Below are 18,445 nucleotides of genomic sequence, written 5' to 3' on the forward strand. Positions count from 1 at the left end.
TTTAGAGAGCCTTGTTATTATGAGTACAGTTCCCTTTAAAAAAGAAATTGGCTTGATTGTATCACATGGCTCATTTTGTTTGGAGCACAGAATACAAGTGGCAGCTGTCTTTCTGTTCTACAGTCCAGTAGGTTTTGATTCCAGACGAGAACTTTAGCATGCCAAACATATTCTTGTACTTAGGGAAAAGATAGACAGGCAGCTTTTTCATATGATACGTTGTGGATAAACTGTTTAGCTTCAGATAGTTGGCTGGGTTTTTTTGACTGATAGATCCATTTGTAGCTAATGGTCCATGATGGTACGTTTCTTAAACTGAGAAGTAATCTATCAGATTAATGGCAAGCCCAATATTTTTGTGGTGATGGTTCTATCCTGATAAACAGAAGTATGATCACCAGAAAATCTCAGGTTTGCCAGTTGTCTAATGTTGATGACTCAATGTAACAAACATTTTGTTTTTCTAAATTTCACCCTCTTACCATTGCAGTTAATAGTGGTACTAGAGTATGGATAAAACATCAGTATACAGGTAACAATAGAATACAATAGAATAAGTTATATTTCACATTGTGTAACGTTCCAGGGCATGCTATGCTCAGATTGACTCCTGCGTAAGCCTATGAGAGGGACACCTGCCAGTGAGCAGGAAGCCAGTTGCATGTAGTGGACTCCATGCATTCCAACATGCTCAAAGGTTTCCCCCGAGCAAGATGAAAAACAGCAGAAAAGTGGACAAACTCCTACACTAATAGCAGATATTGATCATATTCCCACATACTATAGCATTCAGGAAAGCCATATAGTGAGGCCAAAGGTTACTTTTTCGCCAAGGTTTTAAGATACATTTTCTTATAGCGTTAGTATCACTGATTGCATTCTTCTGCTGGTTCTGTTGGTTCTTTGCTTGTATTGTATACTTCAGTTTGGAACATAATGAATAATATTAATAAACTGGTAAAAGAAAAAAAAAGGTGGTTGGCAATCCTCTAGCATTTTTTTTAAAAACAGAGAATTAGGGCTAATAAAACACAGTAGTATAGTTTATCCTGACAAGAATGGCAGTGCTCCAAGAGCAGAACAAAATATTCAAATGTTTTTGTTGAATTATTAGATCTAGTACTGTATGACAATTATATGGGACAGACATTGCACTACAAAGGTAGTCAAAGGCAGATATTTCAGAATAGCAGTAGTGGTAGTTTGCTGAACAATGATCCTGTATCCTGTGGGATTCATTAAGATTGATATCTGTTGAATTACCTTGGGATCTATCGTGTCTAACACAGTAAAGGAAATGCCTGAATACTAGGGACTTTATTCAGCTCTGGAATATGAACTCACTGAGGCATTAGAAAAGAATAATAACTTTGCACAACTGGCTGATTCTGCAGTTTGTTTTTTATTTGAAATACAGCAACAACAAAACACTAATTCTTGGCATACAACATCATCAATGCAGGAGAGTGTGACTTGAACCACACATGAAAGTTCAGATATTCGCAATTGCACATCAATACTACTGGCTATTCAGCAACATGTATACAATCTAGCAATATGCTTTCACAGCTACAAAGTGAATATCTGTTTCACAGACAGAGCACCTAGTTTTATTTATCTAACACATATTCTGAATAAGGTGGAACTAATAGCATTTTTTTTAAAATTATATTTTTATATATATAAAATATATAATATTTTATATATAAAATACTAAAAATACAAAAATACAAAATGAGTTTCAGCTAATTAAGGGAAAACCAGGATATCATTCAGAACACATATTTTACAGAGTGCTTATAAAATAGACACACTTAGGCATGACATAGAAACTGTATGGATCACATGAGGACAACATGTAGGATGCTACTGTATAGTAACAACACGGGAAGTGACCTCCATGGACGACCCTATTGATGAGTCATGCAGACCACAGTGTCATTTTATTAATCTCTGCTGCCTTTTACACTGGTGCTGTGTGATGTTACCAAGCTTTGACAACAGAATTGTCTGCATCCAATTGACCTGACATATGTACTGTATGTGTGAAAGTGTATGAGCAGTGAACTGTAGGATAGGTTGAATATAAAATATGAAGACCAATTTAGTATTGTATAGCAGCAAATATGTTGATAATATGAATGTTAGGGCAACAGGAACAGTGAAATACTGTAGGTGTTTTTTATGGCCTCTAATACATCAAATGCCTTGAATGTTTATGCTGTACAGAACATACTTAGTGAAAACATTATTTGGTAAGGGGGCTTATGTATGATTTTCAATTCATATGATAAGAATGTAAGTCTCCTTTCATTTTGATACTTTTCTAAATCTAGGTCAGTTGGATTCAGAATATAAATAATTGAACCGAAAACGTTATTCTTGCCTTGGATATAACCTTTTGTGTTTTGGCCCTTCATAAGCTTAAAAAAATAGCAAAAGTCAATATGTTCGAGGTACACATTTACACAGAGCTGTATGTCCTTATAAATCATTAATATTTCTGCTGTCAGATGTCTGGCTGAAGTCAATTTTATTGTATTATATATATATATATTTATTTTAAAGGAGAATCTGACAAATGTGTGACATGCTGCTTTTAATTAATTAAAAGCAAAAACCCTTTTATGAAGCCTTGTAAGATATATGCATTGTTCTACCACCTCTTCATTAAGAGCTTCACAGGACTGACCTGAAGTTCGCTATTACGAGCACAGCCTCTGACATTCTTTAGAGTCTCATTAGCAGCAGAAAAGCAACATGATGACGTGGAAGATTGTTAATGAACTCATTAAGGCTAGCAGCAAGCGTACCAGTGTAACACAAAAAAATGAATCAGATCATTTTAGAGACCTGAACCAACCATTAAAAAAAATTTACTTCTTTTAACCCCTTCCCATTTACAGACCGTTAAGATCCATGCAGCTGTCATTGGAGGTTACCCTTATAATCATTAGAACGCCTTTGCTGGTTGTACTGAAGAGCTTTTAGAGACCAGAATAGAGGTATTAGAGGGGGTGGTACCTAACACAATTATATATATTCCATTTTGGTTTTCAAATATGTGCAGTTTTGATAGAAATACATGTTACAGACAACACATTTATTATTTTAAAACACATCTGTATATTTATATGCTTCGGCAGTAGAAGCCAATTCTTAAGCAATATGCCGTAAACCAATGTGCCAATACTCAATGGGTGGAATATATTATATTTGACTAATAAAGTGTCATGCTCCTCTGTATTTCTTCCAGGTGGGTACTCAGTAAAGCTTGACGGAAAATGCGAGAGAGGTCGTGGCTCTTCAAATGGCTGGGAATAGGGATAGGCATCTTTTCTTTCGTCACCAACAGCATGTCGCAAGATAGCACAGAAGGTATGGTACTTTTACGGGTTACTTACTAGATCTATAAAAATTTAAATGTAAAGATTATAAAAAATATATAACTTGTGTTGATTTTGTATTTTTTTTTTGTAAGTTATAGAATTCAATTTTTATTATCTAAAGAGTGGCGGATCTAAACACTGCCATCCTAAAACTTTTAAACCTAATACATTTGTATATTGCAGACCTTTTTCCAGCATTAGATGATGTTAAAAAGGGGGACAATTCATCAACCTAGGAAAACAAATGTGGGGTTAATATAGGATTCATTTAGACCAGCCACTACCGGGAACATTAAAATTGACATAGTATAAAAATGCGCGTTAACTGAATGTGTTTGCACATAATGCTATGGATAAAATGAGCTTTAAGAAAAGCAAATGTATAGAAGGCACAATTGGGCCTTTACTGTAAGTATTGTCTTCTATTGACTTAGAATTTATTATGCAAGGTGAAGTTGACAGATGTCCTTGTATTCAATGCAGGTAGTGCATTTAGCAATACCTCACTGTAATTGTTACATGTATAAATAAAACATAAGGGTACAAAATAGTTCCGCTGATTCTGGCAAACTTTGTCCTAGTTACTTGTCATGCATCTTTATACATATAGATTTGAGTCTGATGATAAAATAACTGGGCTCAATTTCATTAGTGTGTGTGTGTGTGTGTTACTATTTCTGCAGGGTATTTTGCCAAAGAAAATGTTGGTCCATATTTACTGTAAAATGTGGTCTAAAAGCTTCACCTTATATTATCAACACATGTATAGATTATTTTTCTCATTTAAATGTATACGCATAAAGCCAATGGTAGCCTAACAGTGAAGTCCATTACCATATATAATGTGCATCATAACTTTAAAAACATCCATAAGATAAAACTTTTAAGAAACTTAATAACTTTTAGAGTTTTACCCTACAAAAAAATTCCACACTACTATAACTTTACGCGGTGTGTGAAAGAAAATAAAGTTAAGCTAGATAAATGAGTCTACAAAGTGTCTTTAGCAATAGGTCCAGAATCAGACCACTGTTACTAATGCAATGAGGGTCATACTGACCTGCATACCAATATAAAAGGAGCGTCCCTCTAAAAGCGAAGAAAGCTAAATACAATATACAACAAATGTGCCATATTTGATAAATTCTAACCATACTGTGAATCATGTTTTCTTTCTTCTAGATTATTTTCTTGATTCACATGGTATGTACAAGATCAGATAACTATACCACATTATCCTTCCGCCTGTTACCCTGTGACAATTCTTATAGCGTTGTGTTGTATAGCAAGTATAGCCAAGGGGTGGACCTTGTATGCTAGTCTTTGTGTCTGTAATAGACTGTCCTTTCTTAGAAAAAATAATAGCTTGATTTTATTCAGAATATTTGATTTACTAGAGCATACTGTACTTTAGTTTAGGTTAGTGTCGTGAAGGGTACAGATGTCGTTGCACTTGAATGAAATGAAAACTAATTTACTGCAGTTCACTTTTAGAGCACTTGACCAATATTTTTATATTTTCCGTTTAGCATCTTTTAATCAATTTTAGTTCCATGGGCATCAAGGTGAGTGCATATGGTAAACAAAATCCTATGAATAAAGGGAAATGAGGATTGGAGTGTGGAGGATGCAATATGCTTGGCCAGTTGTCTTGAAATAGGGATGCTTTTTTGATAAATGGATATGTCGGAGCAAGTAAGCACTTTGTTAGGAAAACACACAGTACATTTGCAATAGGTACAGAAGATGAAAAGCTGTGTTGTGAAGATTTCTGACAATGATGTCTGATTAAATAACAAATTATCATTGAATCTAATTTAGATATTGTAATAAGTCACACATAGAACAAAAGTTACAATACCATTTGTAGTTCTTTGTATTGAATGTACTTTCATTTTTTATACATTCAGTAGTGTGCCACCATGGGCAGCCAGAACTGCACTGATTTCTAATCTATACAGTGTTTAAATAGTCCTGGAAGTGTACATTACTATATTGCTCAATGACCACTGCCTCCAAGAAGGTAGGGAAGGAAACCTGCGGAAAAGACTTTTCACCAGAATAGCCCATATAGTTCTCTAGAGACTGTTCCATGTGAAACATCAGCACTTGGCCAGTCTTGGATCAGCACAGAAAGCCCCTTACAACAGAGCTCCTCGTCCCAGCCCTCTATTAGAGTCAGTCAGATCTACTCTGTTGTCCATCCTGACTGAAACTGACTTGCAACTGTGAGATTTACTTTTTATACACTACAGAAACTATGCTGGGAATGCTCAACAAATCATTATTTTGTCTAGGGAGGGAATGTGTTTTTCTTTTTTTTAAATTGGCAAACCCCTGCTTTTTCTGTACTTGGATGACTTGTTGGGCCAAACTATTAAGTTTCTTTTTCATTTTGGTTCTTTTATGTCACCTGGAAACATAGATCCTTCTGATGCATGTGTCATCCTTTTGATTTTTATTGGTGATATACAGCTTCTCCATAATTGCACTGCAGCCCAGGGTACCATCATATGTCTGATGTTGACCACGTGATGAATTGCTCTGTGGTCATAGGAGGCCTGGGTGGATCAGAGTCAAGCTGTGATGTATTCTCATCATGCTTCCTCGCTGCTCAATAATTAGATTCTGTGCAGTAAACATCTTCAGGTGATACCTAGGAGCTAGAACATGCTACTTATCTGAAGCTGAGTAGCACCAAAAAAGCTGATTTAATTAAATAGATTAATTTATATGTTTCTTTCTAAAATACCTCAGGGAGAGTTAAACACTTAAGTATTGTGTTTACAGAAAACAACACACCTTGAATTTAAATGTGGAAGACTGATGCTGGCAGCCAAAAGTCATCAGTGTTCCTTGCCTCATGTTAATTCAATCAATGCAGTATGCTTGCTGTTAGAAGTACGGCAGTTTGGATTTTTTTCAGGTATAAAAAAAAAAGTGAAGACAATTTATTCTGTCTAAATTCAGGTATTTGTCCTGGTGTTGAGTGTGAGGCTCAGGTGGTGTCCTAATACAGTACTTTACCTCCTAATACCTGAATTTACTGTGTTGGCAAGATTAACAGGCATAAGTGAAGCTGCAGAGTAAATAAACTTTGTCCTTGGTTTTAAAACATTTAAGGCACAAGAGTCTATTACAGAATGTACCATATCTCTGGTGAACTCTGCTTCAGTCTAGACAGTCAACGAACAATGCCACACATATTTGTACAATTGAAGGACTGTATCTATTGGATCTGTACTGTATAACTGGGCATGCATCTCTCAAAGGGGTAAAGACCAGCACTCTCATCCAGGCTGCACAGTCCAGGTTCACACTAGATGCTCTTGATTGTCTTAAGCCATATTTCCATCTGCACCATAAAACCAGTCTGTCAAACTCAGTCTCATTTTGTTCCCACTATTAAACTGTGGCAGCTGTTGGTTCCATCTGCAGACTACTATCCAATCTGCAACCAGACATTACACAAAAGTCAAAGATCACTTGCATGTAGAATTTTTTGTACTATTGCTAACGTACCAACCTAAAATGTTCAGCCAAAGTAATTTTTTCTGCTGTAAGAGATTTAAAATCAGCCACTTGTGTCCAGTGCATTGGGTGCTCATTAGGTAGCTTCCACCATCAGTGCTAGTCAAAGAGATTGAGTTCTGCCAGCCCGTAATCTTAATTGGAGCTTCCAGACTCCCAGATGAAATTGATTTGATCTTGATCTGCTGCTGATGGAAATAAACAAGTCTGATTTCAAATCCCTTTCAAGTCATTCTCAGTGGGAGATGGAAATGTGACATTAAACACTAACTGATATAGTTGGTGTCTGGGTTTGTTAAATTGCTGTATGATAAAACATTATACCCTAAGAAAAATCAGTAATTTGTGAACCTTCTGCAGTTTAGGTCATAAAATGTCTCTCCATCTTCACTGTAACTGTCATTTGAAGAGTTTATAACTTGACTTTTATATCTTGGTTTTCGATTATAACCGAGGAGTGTTAGTGCAGTGAAGAGCAATTCACAGAAGCATGATCAAGAAGAACATTTTTTCATGATAACACATTTTAGTGTAGTTTTGTTTTGGATTAGTTTAAAAGTGCCTGCGCTCTTCACACTGAACCCTTAATTCTTCATTCAGAGGTATAATAAACTGCCTTGCTGCATTCAAGTGTGTGTCCTGAAACTCATCTTTGAGTTCTCTAGTTTATTACTTGAAAAACATTAAGCAAGTCTATGGATGATGATTGATTTTTCTCACTGGGAGCTACAATGGTTTATCACTTTCTTCACTACATTTTGTGCCCAATTTTCTTACTTTTGCTCCAGTTCAAAGTTTTCCCCATACTAAAAGTAAAAATAAACAACTCTGAATGCTTGTCCCTCTATGATGTTTTCTACTGTAAACTTGACTAAGACATTTCTTTAGTTATACTTATTTTTAGTGTAATGTACTACTGAATATTTAGCTGAAACAGTGTTTATAGTGAATACAGTGGCATCACAAATTAGTTACCGTTTAATATTCATAGTTTTATAGAGTACATTTGTGGAAGTAACTAAACTTTCCAAAGGAAGCTGTGTGGTCCAGTGGTTAAAGAAAAGGGCTTGTAAACAGAAGGTCCCCAGTTCAAATCCCACCTCAGCCACTGACTCTGAGTCACTGTGTGACCCTGAGCAAATCACTTAACCTCCTTGTGCTCCGTCTTTCAGGTGAGACGTAGTTGTAAGTGACTCTGCAGCTGATGCATAGTTCACACACCCTAGTCTCTGTAAGTTGCTTTGGATAAATGTTACTGCCTTTTGCTTTGGTGCTGTGAAATACAATAATTTCTTGGCTATGATGACTAATACACCTCTAAAATGTGCCTTAGAAATAGCTTCAATTACTGCTTTCTGAATAATGTTAGCTGGTACTGTTCTGTATATCTGATAAACCTAGAAACCTACAGGTTTTCTATATTGGTTGGCACAGGTAGAAAATCTGGATCTGAAAAATACATTTATATTTTAAAACACATATATAAGAACATACAGTAAGGTCCATCAGGGCTTGTTCCTTACCACACCATATACCCTTATTAGTGTGATCTAATCGCCCATACCCCTCAAGATATGTTCTACGTTTTCCTGCTTTCACAGTAACAGAAACTATGAGATAATTAATTTTACCAGAGGTACTACAGTAGATTAAAAGCTAAAAGATGGCCATTGTTGTATAATTTCTGCTAAAAGATAAATAATTGATAACCTGGCTGGAAAAAAGAAATCTGCAATTAGTTTGGATACTTTTACAATGTACAGGTTTCTGGGTTTCAGGGTACCTGTGCTAGTCTCTTGTTTTTAAGTTATTTCCAGTGATCTCAAGCTACATCTGTTGCTTAAATAATCAGCAGCATATTTCACAGAAATAGATAACAGCCAACACCAAGGAAATGTATATTTGTAGTATTGTTTTCTGAATACATTTTATTTATATCACATTCATAAAATATATTTTTGGAAACAATTATAATGCTGACATGCTGCAAGTCAAGGATGACCTAGCCTGTAGGCGATAACTGTTTTATTTATTTTTTGTTTGTGTGCTTAAACTGTAGCTAGAAAAACCCAAGAAATCTGAGGGAATCTACTAATACAGCATATTCTGATAAATCCCTAATGAAACACAGCTGCTTTGTAGGAGATCCACTTCACAGAAAAGCAATTTTATTTACTGCTTCATTGAAGTTGACCGAGTGGTGACTACTTTCACATACAGCTCAGGAAGCTTCTAAATATCTCTTGTTTATGAATCATAGCTCTGGGACATTTTATTTATATCATTGTATTTAATTTTTTCATAAAAATGTTGAAAAAAAAGGCACAGATAGGTAGCATTTGCATTCATTATTTCTTTAAAATAATTAGATGCCATCTGACTTGCTTGCCATAACTGTCTACCGCTGACTGGTTTTCTGCTAATGATATTTGCATCCCAAGCACGTTGCATCAGGGCACTAGCATCTTCATCAAAGAGGCAGATATTCTCAATTTGGAGAATGTAATTCAACACAAAACTACAAAAAGAGGTAAAAATGAAAATGTTTAGATTGCCCTTAGAGTGACCATTGAGGTGGAAAACCTGGGTTGACTTTCATAATACTTATTTAACTGAAAAGTTCTTGATTTTTTCCTCCAAAGACAAAAGGTATCATTATGGCTGGGTTTGTGTTACACAGCAGTGCAGTAGCATACGTTATTTAATGGGCTTTATCAGAATACAATTAAGGAACGAAATTGGCCCACTTGATGAAAGTTAATCAGCAAAAAAACATAATCCTACCTCCATGATCTCTATGTAGATATTTACTGCTTTCTGTCTGGACTTATCTTTTTGCATTAAAGTTGTACACAAGTCAGTAGTTAGGGACCGGTAATCATGGAGCTGTGCCTGCATGTGTCAATATATACATACAAACATGCACCAAACAAACTCCCAAATAAGTAACATATGATGATTTATGCAAATTGCAGTAAAGTTAATGAGATGTTTTAAAAAGCTGTTAGTGTGACATGCAATATAACCACAAGGAAGACAGAAACAGCCTTGTATAGCATATGCTTCTCAACTTTTGTGAAGACAGTAGGGCATACAAAATATAAATACTGTATAGAAATACAACATATTTAAACTAAGTTTACTTTATGTAAATTGCCCTACATATGTATTGAAGAAAAGTACTTCTATCAGTTCTCACTAGATGTCAGCATCCAGCAACATGGCATCTTCTAATGGACACAACCCATGTTTCTGCCCCCTTATTAGTTGGGAAATAAAGGCCTTTGCACACTGGATCCATTCCATCATTTAGAATCCATCATCAGAAAAAGTCATCTGTCACTCCATTGCACACTAGATGCATTAATATCATACTTAAAAGCACTGGTGTGCAGTAGAGGCTTTGCAGTAAATATACTGTAACAAAGTCACACCACTCCACGGTTCATTGCCCCTTTAAAAACCGACCCAAGACACAGAAATTGGATTTTAAGCACTGACACGCTAATTTTAATAAACACAAATACAAACAAAAAACAAAACAAACACCTAGCTCCTTTGGAGCGCTAACTGAACTTCCAGGAACAACTCTGACCTCTGACTACAAAGTGGGACGGCTAAGCCGTTTCCCCAACAACACAAAATACACAGGCGTACACCCAGCACCTGTCTTGTGACTGCTCGACAGCAGGACACCCACCTTCCTGCCTCCTTCTACACAGCAGCCCTGTGCAGACTGACTGCACCTCTTATATACCCTGCACCTGGTCCTAATTTACAATTACTACCCAGGTGCAGGGGATAATTAACAATTAACAAATTAAATTAAATTAAACAATTAAACAAACAAATGTGCCTACGCACATTTTTTTCTGCAGGGAGGATTTAACCACCTCCCTGCTGTCTTACAATACCTAGTTTCAGTATTCTAATAATAAATAAATACAATTCTGTTAATTCTTACATAACTTTGAACACAAAAATGTTAAATGTAGTATAAACTTAATGATCAGCAAACGCTGATGGCACACATTTTCTAATTATTACGTTTCTACTAGACTACAATAATGTTGTTAAGCAATACATAAAAAAAAAAAAAACATATGATATTATGTTTTTCATTGGTCATTTTTAACGCATGTCAAATCGAATCAAATCAAACTTGCTTTGATTCCAAAATTGACGCATCACCGTCATACGACAGTTCCAGACTCAGTATGCAAGGTGCAATAGGGAATGCACAGGATTGTCTTTTTTCTGGTTAGACGCACATTAAATTTGGATGCATTATCGGATCCAGTGTGTAATGGCCATATGTCAACTCTTGTTATTTTCTCAATAGGTTTGAATCAGAGGTTGTAATCAAACAAGTTATGTGTCATTTGTAAACCTGCTAAAAATGTAATTAAAGGGTTCAACATTTTCATTGCTGATACATTTCTAATTTTGAAATGCTATAATGTGGCAGGTCCTGAATTAAGTTTCTAAAAACCTGAATAATACAGTAAATACTCCATTACAATTTTCTCTTCTTGTTTTTACCTTTTTTTAATGGAGGTTAAAGGTGTTGCTTTCAAATCTAATTTCTTACCTCTTATTATCTTTATTAATAGCATAGCTGTTATTGTTCTGTGAATTTTTTGGTTCATTGCTGTTTTTTTATTTATTTATTTTTTAATCTGACTTCATGATATGCAAGTATTGCAAATACAACTTTATAGATTTAACTTTAGCATCTCTGTGCCTTTGCTTCAAATCACATGGTCTGAATACAGCTTGATAATTGTAGTGAGTTTCAACTAAAGCACACAGAGTGCTTGTATCAGCAGACAGCAATAATGTTTAATCTAAAGCGTTGTCTTTAAAATATCTCCATACTGTATTCCAAATTGAGGTATAAAGTACTGTACAATAAAAAAGGGGAGTCAGTGATAAAACTGGTAGTGCAAATAAATAGTTCTGATAATTCAAGGGATTTTAAAACCTTGGTTAGTACTCATTTAACGCTTATCCAAATGAGTTGAGAAAAAACAGCGATAATTTGGGCCAGGATCGTGTGGTGGTAAATGAAACTTCAATAGCTGCCTGTTGTGTCGGTTGCATCAAGTTTCAGTGTAACTTTAGAGACACTTCATTATCGTAAATGCTCACACGAGAATGCCTAACAAGAACCATTAGTAATACAGCTCTGGCTATTACACTGCATGTGTGCTCCGTGAGTTACTCTCAAACTGTCAATGTCAAAGTTACTCTCAAACAATCTGTGAGGAACTTTTCAGCAGGCTATAACACATTTTCACTCCAGGATAACCTACACATATCCAGGACATGGGTTACCCTTGTATTCTGTTGTTTATACTGTGCTGTACTCATGCTTGTGTATTTACGGATTTCCTGGAACACCCCACACAGTGCTTGAGAGTCACGTTTATTCTGTTACGCCATCCATAACTATTAAACACTCAGGTGTGCTACAGATACTTAAAGGTACTTAATAGGTCTTTAGGTAATGACGTTTAGAAAGGCTATTTCTAATATGATTATATTATGTGCAGGCTCACAAACAGCAAACCACGGTTTTGACAAAACATTAGAAACACCCGTCAATGGGGCCACCATGGGCAGCCACGACAACATAAATGGTTTTGACTGGATACTATTATTTAAACATGGGTAAAATAACATGGAAATACTGCAATAACAAGGCTTACACAAAAACTTGACTCTTTGTGGTGTAAATACACTGTGTATCCCTCAGATGATTAATTACTGGGGCAAATGGCACACAGACAAGAATTCTGTCATAACGAGATGTCACAGCCCATTGATGCAAGTTCAGTTTCAATTGCAATGCTGTAGATCTGAAAGACTGATAACAAGATATAGGCTGACAGGTGCTTCCATAGCTAAGATTCTCTTGGTAATTCTGAAAAACATATTTTCAACCCAACATCCCTGAGTCGGTAATCATTGAGGAATGGTCATAAATCCCTCCAGAACAATTAAAATGCCTGGCAGAGTCACGTCAAAGCAGTGCTGTCTTGGCTACTCACAATGGCTTTACATGCTTTTGACAGTGTTAAGTAATCTATATATCTCTTATTTTTAAGTAGATTTGAGGATGTTGATGTTGTGCAGGCTGACATTTATTATATATCCTTATGCCGAGAGCTTTTTTTTGTATTTCTCAAATGCTTTATTATATTCATTTAGTATCCTTATTTGCAAAGATGTTTTTTAATTCAATGTTGTCAGCCAATGTAATATAAAAAAAAAGTTTTTAAGTCACAGGAGATGATTTTTTTTTCCCTATTTCGTACATTAGAAGTGATACTTCACTAGGGAGCAAATTTTTTTTTAATTGAGCGTACTTATATGCAGAAGACAGATCTCCCTGCTGATTTTAAATAAATATAATAAAATACAAAATGCTAACATGTCTGTGTGAATGTGTCCACTTCAAGCATGCCTTGCGCCTTATGAAAAGGTTACTCAGTTTATGCCAGGCGCCCAGAGCAAACATGAACTGGGGATCATTAGCTTAGCACATTGACCCCCTCCCGGTGATGAGGTACGTTGTGCATTTTATACAATGTTGTTTATAATGTCCACTGAGATTAAAAGCTAAGGAAGCAGTCTTATTCAGGCCAGGCACTATTGTTCCTAATTACAATTGTATTTGTTGCTCTAATTGGAAAGCATAATCTCAACATAGGTGAAATAAAGCAAGACTGAGCTCAGAGAAACCCAAAGGTCCCAAAGGTACAGATTCATTCATTCTTACATCATGTCCCTAACAACATAGTCATTGTCATACATCAGCTTTAAATGTAGTGTACTGAAGGACAGGCTTTTAATAAATAACAGTTTCAGTTCCTAAGAAGAAACAACACTATTTACTTTTCTATTGTGTTTACGATCCGTTTCTCCTGACAGAGGTTTCCACTTTGCATTAAATGTTAAAATACTGTATTGTATTTATTTTTCATTGTGACATTTTGTGACTTTCCTTGGCTTTGGGCACTGATTATATATACACACATTGGGCTATGCTCTCAATAAAATGTTGATGCTAAAAAGCTTCAGATTAACAATTTGGGAGGTTTAATGAGCTGGTCCTTGCTTGTACTGCTACTGTAATGTAAAATGTGTTTGTTTGACAATGACTATCACTAAAGATTATGTGGAGTCCCGCAGACATATTTGTTGAGCATCATATTTTAACCCAGGCCTCCAGAGGTAAGAATGTTAGAACATTAACTGTGCCCCGAACAATGTTTCAGTAGTTCGGGACAAACACCAATCACAAAATATTTTAGTACAAATATTTATTGTGGAGAATGCGGAGTATGCAATTTTATAGAGAAGTATGTTATATATACACATTCATTTGGCATCAAACCTAACTTGGTTTGAGGGCTTGCTGCCTGGCCGAATGGACGAGGCGGAGACCCTCATAGATAAAACCTAAAATTGTTTTTTAAAAAGGTGGAGATGGGGAGGTGGTGGGTTATGATAAAATCGAAACACGAATGAGAGGTAAGTGAAGAGGGTATTTTCATAGTGCTAACAATCTTAATTAGTTAATGCGTAAATTGAGTGATTAAATTTGGTGATGCGGAGATTGGTGTCTGACCCTCCTCCTGAACTTCATATTTTCATAGAGGGAACAGTGTTACATGTAGACACAGTGGTGAAGTCGAGCAAGGATCCTTGTATTGTAGTTGCCTCTCCCTCAGTTGCCATTATGGATAGATGCCTTCTATCTTCTTCAGTGAACCTTTTTATTGGAAAAAAAGTATCTTTTTTTTTTTTTTTAAAGACCAATTGCTTGTAGGCTGTTTTCTAACTTATGAACCCATGACTTTATGCAGTACATGTAAGCATAGCATTCAGAAGGGCTAAAGTACATGCATATTTGATAGTAAATGTATCATTTTGTATTCACAAGACAACAGTTGTCAGGTTGTGTAAGAATGCCTCAGCAGCAGACAATCAATAAGCACCACAAGAAAAAACTTAAATATCACTGGTTCCACAGCACTGCCAGCATACTGAAAAAACACATAAGGGGACACTACCATCAGTAATTAATTACCTATTCCTGGATACAGCGCAACACAGGGCCAGTTCATAAATAATATATGCAAATTGACTCAGCTTTGTTTATGTATAGATTAGTAGCGGCAACACGTTGGAATTGGGATCTAGCCCAGGCTGTTGATAGGTGTTGCAAGCCAGAGTCAGGTGACACTGCAGCTGACCATGCATTCCTCTTTAATTAAACCTTTTAGCTTAGATTAAGTGTAATTGTAAAACTGTCCATCATTTTGTTGAGAAAAGGGGCAAAGCAGACTTGAATTAAAAACTTGAATTACTCAAATAAACTAGAAAATCCAAAGCCACTTAGGGAGCAGTAAAAAAACACGGATTGCACCGTCCTTAATGCTAAAATGTTTTAGACTGAGGGAGGTTTGTGTTGGTCTGTTTGCCATTTCCTCTTTGAAAAAGTGTTCGGCACAATTAATGTAAAACCTTAAAAGGGCAAGTGAAGATATTATTCTTATGCTTTGAGAAAAACAGTTCCCATGTTGCACTGTAACTTGAAAATGAACAACCTGGGCTGCGTCGTGCTATTATAGGTTAATATTAATGTTAAGGCTGATTTTCAAAGGTTCCACAGATAAATATAGATAGATATACATATTCACAATTAATTTACAATATTTCACAAATTATTTACTTTAAATATTATAAAACCTGTTTACTGCAAAATACCAAACAATGTATCCCTTTCTATAAAAAAATGCCATATTAATAATGTATATATTTAAATAGCATTACAATTGTATTCTTTCTTCTGATCATCTAACCATTAACAAGCCAGAGAGAAAAAAAAAATCAGCAGCAATAAAGAGCTAGTAAATATTTTAACACAATGCGTCAGCAAAAAATAAATGCCGTAATAACAGTGCAAGAAAAACCTATACAAAAGGCAAAATGGGGTTATATTTAACAAAAGTGTGTTCTGAATGGAAAGCATGTGAAGAGTTGCTACAGTCCATAAAATGATAATACTAAATCCTGATGTGTAGGATATTATGAATGTATGGATATGTGCTGCACATGCTGTCAATAGCAGACTGCATACATTGTCTTACATATATTGTACAGGGCTGAACTGTACAGGGCTGAATCTTTTTGTGTAAATGGACTTGCATCACATGAACTTAATTTTATTTTTGCAAATAAAATCATTGTTTAGTCCATAATCTTCCAAATCGGACTCTCTGTTGCCAAGTCACCTTTCAACAGATGGCTTGCAGTATGTGCTTGGTAGAGATGTGCCTCTGTATCCAATACATATTTTCAGTTTCCAAACATATGACTCTGTTGGTCCTTCTGGAAAACAGAATATGCTGATGTTTTGTCGTATACTGTATCCCTTGTGAACAAATAGAGCTCCTTGCTGACTCACCTCAAACCTACCCCGTTCTGGCAGCCCATAGCACCTCAACACAGGAGAATGGTGTTTTCCTGAAAACTGAATAAACAAACCATTTAACCAACCATCCTTGTGAAATTAACCACATTTTACACTATTTGAACTGTAGCTGAAGCTACTGTTGGGACCAGATAAGATGTACAGTATCAACAATGAAGTTTATTTAACAATTTGTGCAACAATTTTTAACAGTCCTAACCTTATTGAAGTCCAGGAGACATGCAAAGGCTCCCTATCATCCACTATCATCATAATTTGTCTCTCTATTTAAACCCAAGGGTATGTCTTCTTTCTTTTTGTCTGCAAGGTTTGCACAGCTGCCTACCCTCCACCTCTTCTGGTCTCCTCTAGGGGTGGAGGGTTCCGTCCCCCAACCTCCTTGGAGGCTCAAGCCTCCAAAAGGGTGGCTCAGGTGGGACAGTGGTACCACAACGCTCAAACCATTCCCCACTCACATCATTGTCCTGTCTAGTGAGCAGATGTTTTTAAACACTTATTTAATACAAGTAGACAACGGGGGGTTTCCAGAGCAATTTGGACAAACAGCACTCTGCTCTACCAAATTGGAAGTGTTGCTCAGGTTTCTTGTTTTTCTGTCTTAAGCCCCTTTCACACTGGCATGATCTACCCGGTTCAGAACCTACCCAGGCAGCACCCGGTGTCATATGGGTTGGGTACGCGATTTCACACTGCTTTTGATAAAGCAGGGTTGACCTGGGTGACAGACGCAAGTGCACAATGCATGTATCTGTGCCCCAGAAACAGCTTGTTACTGACGCTTTCATCCAAGCTTCTCTGGATTGAACCGTCGGCCCAAATGTTGATTAGAGCATGTTTCTTCATCCCTGTCGCAATCTGGCTCATTGTGTGTCCCAAGCAACAAAAATATGGCTAAACAGAATAAACAGAAAAGTTCCTTGCGGAAGTGAAACTTTCACGCAGGCGTGGCTGTTTGTTATTACATCGGCTCATGAACGGCCATCAAGCGTTAAAAGGGGTTCGACCCAGGTACGTGGTTTCACACTACGCAGGATTGTGACCAGGTTAGCTGTGTAGGAGTGCCAGTGTGAAAGGAACTTTATTCATTCAATTTCCCTCTGTAATGCTAGTTCTTTTTTACATCTCAACTTTCAAGTGTTAAGAGACAAACAATGTCACACTTTTCTTTTCTTCCATCACTCCGTTCTGCTTTCTGCTGATGACATTAACTTTGACTCCAGATTGGCAATATGAGGGTAAGATGGTAAATCTTTCTTTTTTGACAATTCCTTATACATTTTTGCTAACCGTAGTGCTCTACTAACACAGCCATTACTCCTGTCCTATATTTTGAATCTTTCATTAACTTATGTGTATAACAATAAAAAAGCAGCTGGGAACAACATAATTGTGCTTCTTATTCTTTTGTGGAAACCCATGATTTTAATTCTAGGCTTCCTGTGTTAGTAGTCTATCAAATATGTGTAAGAATAAAATAATTACTTCAACTTGAAAAGTAGAATAAGATTGATCTTGTTGAGAAAATGTTTTGGATATGTAAGTACTTTGAAACAATGTAATTTTTATTTTTGCTTCATCCACAGAGTGCAAATTGGCCAGGTCAGGCCCTCCAGCTACAATAGTTGCCATTGATGAAGAAAGTCAAAATGGTATGTATTAAAATGTGTTCATACTTTGTGTACTGTGCATCGTTTTTTCAATGGTGGTTCATACCCTTTGTCATAAATCATCAAAGTTCTCAGTGTCTATGCCTTATTCTTGGGTTATCTGTCTGCACTTGTACTCCCTGAATCATTTTACCTCAGTAGTGTCTTCAGTGTACGAGCATGTTACAGGTTGAAAGAATGTCAGTCAATGGGGGAATCAGCTAATTGGTTATTGACAGGAAAGACACCAGTGAAGATGTGGGGACAATTTCATCTCTCTGTGAAATGACCCAGGAAGTACAAAACAGTCAAAAAGCATGTTTTGAAATAAGAACATAAGAACATAATAAAGTTTACAAACGAGAGGAGGCCAT

The 18,445-nt window shown here is 36.2% G+C and overlaps 1 protein-coding gene across 3 annotated transcripts in view; it reads left to right on the top strand.

The window, feature by feature from the left end:
* Positions 1–18,445, top strand: part of pcdh15b (protocadherin-related 15b) — a 244,704-nt gene that overhangs the window by 96,269 nt on the left and 129,990 nt on the right. For 2 of the 3 annotated variants that reach the window (XR_009330857.1, XM_034031603.3), the window contains exons 3-5: positions 3,257–3,378; positions 17,646–17,660; positions 18,009–18,074. Coding sequence is in view for 2 of the 3 variants with exons in the window: in XM_034031603.3 (XP_033887494.3) it covers positions 3,285–3,378; positions 17,646–17,660; positions 18,009–18,074 (175 nt within the window). In the remaining variant the exon portion in view is untranslated. Of the gene's footprint in view, positions 1–3,256; positions 3,379–4,571; positions 4,593–17,645; positions 17,661–18,008; positions 18,075–18,445 lie in introns of all 3 variants that reach the window. The other variant, XM_059035858.1, reaches the window with a different exon arrangement.

This window comes from Acipenser ruthenus, chromosome 13 (genome assembly GCF_902713425.1).
Source record: "Acipenser ruthenus chromosome 13, fAciRut3.2 maternal haplotype, whole genome shotgun sequence".
NCBI lineage: Eukaryota > Metazoa > Chordata > Actinopteri > Acipenseriformes > Acipenseridae > Acipenser > Acipenser ruthenus.